General features: G+C 38.2%; 1 protein-coding gene across 1 annotated transcript; it reads right to left on the bottom strand.

The window, feature by feature from the left end:
- Positions 1–8732: 8732 nt before the first annotated feature.
- Positions 8733–9703, bottom strand: LOC119077421 (trypsin alpha-like). The gene is made up of 2 exons (XM_037184635.1): positions 9571–9703; positions 8733–9511 (listed from the first exon to the last, which is right to left on the bottom strand). Exons 1-2 carry the CDS (start codon positions 9617–9619, stop codon positions 8778–8780), a joined length of 783 nt encoding a protein of 260 aa, XP_037040530.1. The 5' UTR covers positions 9620–9703; the 3' UTR covers positions 8733–8777.
- Positions 9704–10060: the final 357 nt, after the last annotated feature.

Below are 10060 nucleotides of genomic sequence, written 5' to 3'. Positions count from 1 at the left end.
AATCAGAGTATTGTCATCATCACTGTGACCGTAGGCAGATTTTACATAACCATGGCCACCACCCCGTGCAACTATTTCCAATCCAAGAATTCGTCCGCATTTAATTGCGGCTTGTACATCAGTTGCCGAATATATGTGAAGATAGGCTTTGGGTTGGCGGTGTGCTCCACGTTCTTGCCATTGGAAATTTATGTCGTCGTACGCTGAAGGACTTGCCACATTCCTTTCGACTAAATTCGAATCGGTGTCAATGCCATTTGAGAGCAAACATTCCGATAATTCTGTTGTTTCAACTTTTGTCAGGCAGACCAAACACACGAGTAGTATGATTGAAGGTAGTGTTTCCATTCGGAAAAGCTTAAGAGTATTTCAGTGAATCGTGAAGCAGTAAAGTTGTTGACTGGTCAACGTATCACACTGAATGGAACTTTTAATACTTTAGATAGTACGTAGAGAGTATAAATCAAAATTTTATCTTTTATCTACAAATTAAGATACGATGATGCCATTGACATTCTTGCATCTAATTTTAGTCTTGCGACTACACGGTGCGCTTGAAAAAAAAATTATTCAAACTCTCGTGTGGACAAGAAATATTTTTAGTGGTTTTTGCAGAGAGGGCAGTACCACGATTAAGAATAACACAACAAGAAAATATTTCGATACTTCATTTTTGTGCCCACCGGCCAGCAAGATCAAGCATGTTTTTTTTAAACTAGCCGTTTTACTGTGGTAAAACATACACATGGTGGCCTCTGTTTGGGCCCGTTATGCTGGTTTGTTGATGGAATTGCTGTTTATTAGAATCTTCCTGTACTACCAATGTAGTTTAGGATGTCCTTCGGATAAAGGTTTTTGGTCAGGTTATACCTGATGATGAAATTGCCTAAGTACTTTGTCCTCTTCATGATGAAAGCTGGGCAGTGATAGAGTTAATCTTCGGCTGTGTCTGTGTGATAGCCACACAGATCGAATCCTGGATCTGTTCGTTTACCGATAGTTGTTAGGTGTCTGTTAAATCCGTAGTGTCCTGTTGTCTTGTTCTGCTTATATTTAGGATAAACTTTGACTTTCTCTTGCATATCTTGATGCAGTTTTTGGCAAGGCTGTATACTTTGAGGAGGTCACGCAGACCGCCATTTTATTAGATACGCGGGAACACACCACTTCTGATGATTTTACATGTAAAAAAATTCACCACATCATCAAGACGACGAGAATCATCAGAGTAGGTGAATTTTTGTTTGAAATCGGCCATTTTATCATCAACTGTGGTGTGTAACCCGCGTATCTGTATCTGCGTGACCTCCCCAAAGTATACAGCCTTGGTTTTTGGCTTGTCGGCAGCTAGTAAGGTTGTTCCAATAGTTTTTGAAACTTTTTTCTTTTATTGTACTTACTATACCTTTACTGTACGAATGGGACGTAGCTGAGCTATTGGTTCCGCTTTATGCCAATATTATGTTGATATGGTTGATAGTGTGCACTGTTCAAAGTTTCCCAGCATTCCAGTGTTAATGCAGACTTAAAGCTAAATGATGCTAGAACCTTTAGTGCTGCTTGACTGTCTGAACAAATTGATATTGTTCCAAGAATCTTTAGAAAACTTCGCTAATCAGAATTTTGCCCACAAGATGTTAAAATAGCCAATGTGAGGCGAAGCCGAGATTGACAACAGATCGATTGTGCAAAATTCTAGTTAAGACACGATTTCATGTACTGTGGCACTCAAAATAAAGACTGCACTTATGAAGACTTACTATTGAAGGCGCACCCATTGTCTGAAAATGCGCATTCTGCAAACTATTCCTACCGACTCTGATAGTGTCCATGTCCTCTGGATCTCTGGTAAAAAAATCGAAAAAAAAAACGCGGACGCCCTTTTTGGATGTCCCCTGTGGAGAATTGCGGAAAGATCGTCTTATGAGTACACACAGAGACATAATAAACAGTCAGTTCAATTTAAATTGTGCTCCGGGGAGGTGTCAACGATCATTATGTCGTGTGTCCATGACCGCAATTTGATCTCTAAAATTTAATGTGAGGCGTCTTTTGAGGTGTAACTGATTTTGAAAAATGACTCTCTAATTATCGGGGTGGGTCGTATTTTACTTGGCACGATTAAAAAAGTCAAGAATGGTGTGTGATGAGAGCAAATAATTTTTTTTTATTAAAAAGATCATGAAAATTAAGAAGAAAAATATCAGAGAACTAATAACAGATGGCGATGCGCTGTGAAATAATTACAAAAAGTTACAGACAAAAAGAATCACAAATTGCTTTGATCGTCAACCAAATCCTTCTTCAGTTCGTCTACCTGCAAAATCGGGAAAACAGAATTGTTCAGTCATTTATTTCTACATAATGTTCAATGAAGTAGAAGGCCAGGTATTGTGGATCTAAGATTTATATTATGAAACGTGCACCTGAGAGATTCTGAATCAACAATATCAAAGACTGCGTATAATCGTTTCGAGTCGATAACATTATTACATGTGGACACTGAGAATAGGCATAAAGTGGATTGTGAATGCAAAAGCTCGCGGGTGCACATTTTGGTATGGATCCACTATGTACTTTGCCTTCACACACATAAACAAAACATTAACAGAGAAAATATCGAGCTCCGATACATCTCGCAATGAGTGAACGTTGGATCGATGGACAAAATTTCATTTCTTACATAGATAATCCGTAGACGATCTAAACCCCTGTGTGTCTATCATGTGAGTCATTCTCATTGCGAGATGGATCGGAACCGTTGCGTAAAGTGCATGATTTCACGGACCGTTTGCCTAAACGTTTCCATGTCTTTCTCCATGCCATTCATTCTTGTCTGCAGCTGTGTTATCTGCGCCTGAATAGCCACAATTTGCCCTTGGACTGGAAGATTGGCCACTTGCTTCTGTATATTGACTAATCGGTTGTCAATGTCGTTCAATCGATTGGTGTTACTTTTACCTAATTATAAAATCCATGAATAAGACAGACGTTGAATCACAACATTTTACTCAGTTAAGATAGTCAATTGTTATAACATAAAACGGAAAGAGTAAGTTCACATGTAGTATAGTGTGCTACAGCTGACACGAACTGACACGGAGAAAATTGCGTCACAGGTGACAGATGCTGAGGAAACCCCACGAAACGACAATAATCATCTGCCACTTGTGACGCAATTTGTTTTGTAAAATTTTCGCTGTAAAATCTCATCGGTAAAATTCTCGTTGACTTTTTTTCTTGTTTAAAATTGATTACGTTTAGGCGCAGAACGTGTCACCAAAACTGATATCAAATGTTTTGGAAGTTTAATTTTTACAGTACTAGCGTCACCTTTTCCTCTTTTGAGGTTTTTGTGGGATATTCAATAACATTCAATCGTGTGAGTGACATGATTAAGAGTAAACCGAATCAAATTCTCAATGTCGGATGTAAGTGATATTGGGCTCGTTTGGAAGGTATTTTCAATATGTGTCGAATGATAACGACACATGACAAGTCGGAAAATTACAATATTGATCTCGTTTGAAAGCAACTGATGAACACGACATCGTTCATTAGCTGAATCACAAATAGGGATGTTTTTGTATTAAACAAAAAATGAACTTGGACCGATGCTATATGCTACAGCCACAACATAGAGTGAATCCGAGAGTGAATCCGATTACAAATTATGTGGAAATACGAAAGTTCCATCATTTCTCAACAAAGCCAAAAGAGAATGACGAAAATCAGTTTTTCCGTTGCCATTATTCTCAAGTTGCCGGTTTTCAGGATTACTGTGCGCGATGCCCTTTTAAGGAAGGCTGTATGCTTTGTAGAGGTCACGCAGATCGACCTTTTCCATACAAATTCACCATTTTTTGATTGAAACGTGGTGTGTAACTCGCGTATCTGCATCTGCTTGACCTCCCCAAAGTATACAGCCTTGCTTTTAAGTGAAATGAATGTTTTGAAAAATGACTCCGCAACGGACAGTTAGTGAAACCACTCCATTAAATGTTATTGTCAAGTGAATTCCAACAGGTTGTTCGTTGTTTGCATACGCACTTACCCAAAATGTGCTGAAACAACCACATCAATACGACCGGAATAATTAGTTGCAGGCAATACGAGAACAGATCTAACGAAGTCATCTTAACCACTACAATCACTTCAAAACAAAATCAAAATTAAAAAATGTAAATCTCTTCACCGAACCGATCGAACCGTTGACGTTTTTGACAAATTTAAATCTATCCATTTAGTGCGTCGTCGGCTTGAATTGGATGTCAGAATGGATTAGTTCAATTTTTTTCCGGTGGATTTGAATCTTGAACGGAGAAAAGTTTCATTCGTAAAATTATGTTAAATGGACATAACATCACGATAGCTCGAATAAAATTTTTTCAAGCTCACCGTGCGCGCACTGTATATGTTTATCGTCCCACTACATTTTTGTACACTGATTGATTTATTCACATTAATTACTTAAGCTCGTGATTTACGAACCATTGTCAGAAGTTCGTTGTATGGTACTCTCTGTAATATTCATAGGGACGTAGTTGTAATTTTAGTTCAAATTATCAGAAACGTAATGATAATTTGGTAGTGATTGGTGTTATCAACATAACTGCGAGTATGACTGTTGTTATCAATTTGATTTTGCAATGAAGAGTCAATTTATCCCGTTGAATTAGTTGACAAAAAAGTAGCAGCTGGCAGCACTGAATGTCTTTTTGTCAATTACTTCTGCTTTAGCGGCAAAGTATTTGACAGTTTTTGTTGACAAAAGGAGGATATGTCTTTCGTAGCTTTTCGAGACAAATAACTTCTACTACTACTTCTACCCGAGGGGTCACCGATTTCAACATAATCCCAAAATAACCCCAAATGACCCCAATAATCATAAATAATCCCTGGAAGCTGGAAGTCGGTGACCCCTCGCTTCAAGTTGACAATTTCTTCATTAACCTGTTACAGACGGAGACGGCAAGCATATGACCAGTATTGTTATGGGGTCTATTACTTAAATCGATCAAAGTATCTTTAATCATCTTTTTAGCCTGCATTTCACTTTATAAATGACCATATTATCGTTTACCCAGAGCTTGTCATTATTTTTGTCGTCTTTATGATAACAGATGAATATTGAATAGCCGTATGTGACAGTTTAAAAAGTGGCGAGTTTCAAATTGATGTGATGAGGAAGGCTGTAAACTTTGGGGATGTCACTCAGATACAGATATACTTGATGATAACATGGCGGATTTCATACAAAAATTCATCTACTGTGATGATTGTCATCGCCGTGTTGATGTGGTGAATTTTTTTGTATATAAAATCATCAGACGTGGTGTGTTCCCGCGTATCTAATAAAATGGCGGTCTGTGTGACCTCCCCAAAGTTTACAGCTTTGGTGATGAGTTTTATCTTTTGAAAATATAACCAAAAAATTGTAAAATCTGATTTAAAGCAGAGGTAGTTAACAATTTTTCTGCTTTAAGGTGGAAATAGTTAATAATTTGTGTCCTAACATTACTTGTATTAGGTGAGTTTATTCAGAGTTGACAGTGGGTGGATTTCCGGAAATATTTTTTTTTTATTTCGAAATTGATGGCCGCTACCTCACAGAAAATATTTCCCCAAAATTTTCCGAGATTACCTTGACGAGTTAAAATTGGAGAACGTCACTTATCGCATAGGGAAGCTGTTTTAATCCCCCGATCGATACAAAGTTTTTTAGCCCCGTACGAAGTACGAAGGGGCTTATAGGATTACGATGCCGTGTGTAATTGATGGAATTCGAAGCAGACGGTAAGGGCAAAGTGTTTGCCTATGTTCATAGATGACGAATCCGCAATAAAAATTTGGGCCGTCTGTCCGTCTGTCCGTCTGTCCGTCACGTCGATATCTTGAGTAAATCAAATCCGATTTCAAAAATTTTTTTTTCCCTGAAAGATAGTCAAAATAGTGAGGCTAAGTTCGAAGATGGGCATATTCGGGTCGGCCCTTCGTGAGTTAGGGCCACCTAAGTGATTTAAGGTCTTTTGGTGATATTTATGGCAAAATAAACGATGGAAATATAAATGACACGGCAAATGATAGGTATTGTCAATACCAATCCAGGAAAAAAAAGTTTTTTAAAATCGGGTGAGTGGACCGTGAGTAAGGGCCTTAGAAGTGAAAAGCTACTAGGGCCCTATGTGTATTTTACATAGAACTCAAGTAAATTTAATCCGTTTTTCGTAATTTTTGTTTCATTTGGAAGGTAATCGAACGCCGAATAGAAAGTTGTTGAAAAAAAATTAAATTTGGGTCCTTGGACTAAGGCCACTACTAGGGCCCTATGTGTATTTTACATACAACTCGAGTAAATTTCATTCGTTTTTCTTAGTTTTTGTGTCATTTGGAAGGTAATCAAAGGCCGAATAGAATGTTGTTGAAAAAAAATTAAATTTGGGTCCTCGGACTAAGGCCGCTACTAGGGCCCTATGCGTATTTTACATACAACTCGAGTAAATTTCATCCGTTTTTCGTAATTTTTGTTTCATTTGAAAGATAATCGAACACCGAATAGAATGTTGTTGAAAAAAAAAATTTGGGTCCTTGGACTAAGGCCGCTACTAGGGCCCTATGTGTATTTTACATATAACTCGAGCAAATTTCATCCGTTTTTCGTAATTTTTGTTTCATTTGGAAGGTAATCAAAGGCCGAATAGAATGTTGTTGAAAAAAAAATTAAATTTGGGTCCTCGGACTAAGGCCGCTACTAGGGCCCTATGTGTATTTTACATATAACTCGAGCAAATTTCATCCGTTTTTCGTAATTTTTGTTTGATTTGGAAGGTAATCAAAGGCCGAATAAAGTTGTTGAAAAAAAAATTAAATTTGGGTCCTTGGACTAAGGCCCCTACTAGGGCTCTATGTGTATTTTACATACAACTCGAGTAAATTTCATCCGTTTTTCGTAATTTTTGTTTGATTTGGAAGGTAATCAAAGGCCGAATAGAATGTAGTTAAAAAAAATTAAATTTGGATCCTCGGACTGAGGCCTATACTAGGCCCTATGTGTATTTATACTCAATAAATTAAAATTTTAGGGCTATTTGAAAGTTTTGTTTTATTTGAAAGGAACGTCGTACGGGGCTTCGTAATTGCGCTATGCGCAATTTCTAAGATGTACACATTACATAATAATTTTACTTTAACTACTTTAACCGGCGCATAGGCTTACGGTCAAAGTAGGGTGACAGACGCACTAGGGTCACGAACGCAATAGATATACGGGTTTGTACGGGGCTCAGTCGCAGCAAACGCTCCGACTGTTCTGATGGCTCGTTTTTCTCTTAAAGTCATATGCAATAGCTTTCGAATGCTTTCATATGTAGGAAAGTAATTTCGGTGGAGATGACTTTTTACTACTTCGCCGCAGAATTAACCAAAAATCTTCTAAAAATGAAATTTCGTGTCATTTAGTACAATAGACCGTGCGCGATTTTGAGAAAAAAGTTTCATATTTCAATAAAAAGAAGATTTACCATGAAAACCATTGAAAAAAATATTTTAATTTTTTTATAGAAATTATTGAAAAATATTGTTGCCATCCCGATGCCATCCCACTTATTAGAATCTTAGTAAGAATCCAATTAGAATGAATTAGAATGGTTCGGATATCCTTTTGGTCTCATTCAAATTACAGCTTTTAAAGTGAGATATAAAATCAAACAGACATTTTTCAGATATTCTGTTTACACTTTTGTTCTACAAAATAATAATCTACATCAATTAAAAATAAATTATATATACTGCACACGGTCTATTGTGCAAGTATAACGTTCGGTTGTAAGAAGAAAAAAAAGTTTACCGAAATCGGTTCAGGTCTAGTGAAAATATTTCGAAAAGCATGTAAGTATATAAACCACTAGAACACACGAGCGTTTTCCATTGTAATTCGATATTCACCACAGGCTAAACAATGGAAAACACGACTTAATATCGATCAAAACAACGTGAACTTACTTGTGTGTTTTCGTTTCGGTTGAGTTCGAGTCTGTTTAATTTTTCCCTGTATTGCAATACTTTTCGGCGTTCGGACAAAATAACACCGGACTTTCATATTCATAACATTCCAACAATTCTATAGAAATCGTTAGCGCTACACCAAACGAAATGTGACGCTGAGCGTCCCCGAAACTTGGGTATCCTTCAGCCGATAAGAGTTATTTTGGATCCCGACTTTGAGGTGAATTCATTTGTAATGTTATCATCAACACATTTTCTTTGGTGTCTATTGTTGCACCTGCTAAATTTGTATTGATATGGAATCGAATTCACCTCACCACTAGCTGCAACTTGACGAAAACGAATACAATATGTGAGCAACGAAACTTTTATCTAAAAGTAGGTATCCGTGCGTAACTACGCATTTGCATTACTTTCAGTGTTTGGTTAAGCCGATCACTCAAGCCGTCATCGCAAAAACCCGCTGAGATTTGGTGTATTTGTTAGGTTGCATCTCACGCAGCTCAACACTCAACATAGAAAATTTTACACTGAGCTACACAGTTCTGACAACATTATTGCGCCAAACATCAGAGATGCAACATAATAAATCCTATATTCATCCGAAAGTCGGGATCGGTATTTCTTGCTATTCCCTGAGGGTCTGGGATACCTTCAGTGTTTATATACTTTGCTGAAATGTCGTTAGAGTTACCGATAGACTCCGTTGAGTAAAATCAAAAACGAAATTTCCCGCTAAAATCGTAACATGCATTTCGAACTCCAAAATCTTTTCATATCGTTTCGACGATCCACTTTCTATAATAAGCAACTCGCGCATAAATTCCCGGTTGATTGGGACGACCACAGCCACGACCTCGCGATACAACACCCACTAGAACATTTCCCATCGATAGTGGCCCACCTGAATCGCCTTGACAAGAGTCGCGACCTCCATCTGCGAATCCAGCGCACAACATGCCTGCCGTAACACCACCACCATAATGGGCGTTACACAGAGCATTAGAAACAACTGGTAAAGTTACAGCACGCAGACTTGGCGCTTCCTCACACCCTTCATATTCGCATAATGCTCCCCAGCCAGCAACAGTTACCATTGTTCCAGCGCGAAGATCAAAACCGTCATCGTGCAATGGTATAACAGCGACTGCAGCTGGGTTCAATGTCAATGCACTGCTTAACCATATGACGCAAATATCATTTTCGATTGTTGACAAACTGAATCGTGGATGATTAATGACGCGTTCCGATGCAACCAGTTGACCACCACTTTCACGTTGAGTAGATCCAGCGCGCACTTCAAATCCAGTGTTGCTTCCGCCAATGGTACAATGAGCCGCTGTTAATATTCTAGTTGGAGTAATAATTGCTGCACCGCAACGGTGAGCACCCCAACTACGCAACGAAACAGCCCAAGGGAAGGAAGAAATACTGACAGCACTTCCACCAACAATGCGACCCTGTCGCACTTCCTGCATACCATTTTGCCCGGTAGACAAAGGACCTACATAAAGTGAATTGACATAAAAGTGTGCTATGTTGTTGAAAGTGCTTTACCAAGCTTACCAGCAAAAGCTCCAGCAACGACAGTGGCAAACACAATGATTAATTTCATCGCTGACTTCGGACACTAATATTTTATTGGTTTCTGTAAAATGATCTTATGGAGCCAAGTGACTGCAGATAGTGTTCTTATCATGAATGAACGGTTATTTCCCCTGATTGCACACGTTAGGTGTACTATCAGAATGTAATTGCTTATCAGGAGAATGGGAATTCATTGTCGAAGCAAAATATGTATGGAGAATGAGCCATCACAACAGGTCGAGATTATCAATGAAAGTATAGATGTGATGGTCTAATATCAAAATTTGTATGGAGCGAAGGAAATAGCAATTTCATACGAACAAACTCACCTCTCAGTAAAAACCATTGAAAGGTGAGTTTTTAGCCCCGTACGAAGTACTGGGGGCTTATAAGATTAATATGCCGTTTGTAACACGTCGAATTGGAAGCAGACAGTAAGGGCAAAGCATTTGGTTATGTTCATAGATGA

Source organism: Bradysia coprophila, unplaced genomic scaffold (genome assembly GCF_014529535.1).
Source record: "Bradysia coprophila strain Holo2 unplaced genomic scaffold, BU_Bcop_v1 contig_235, whole genome shotgun sequence".
Lineage (NCBI taxonomy): Eukaryota > Metazoa > Arthropoda > Insecta > Diptera > Sciaridae > Bradysia > Bradysia coprophila.
Note: the sequence above shows the minus strand (reverse complement) of the source record. Positions and strands in the feature narration are given on the sequence as shown.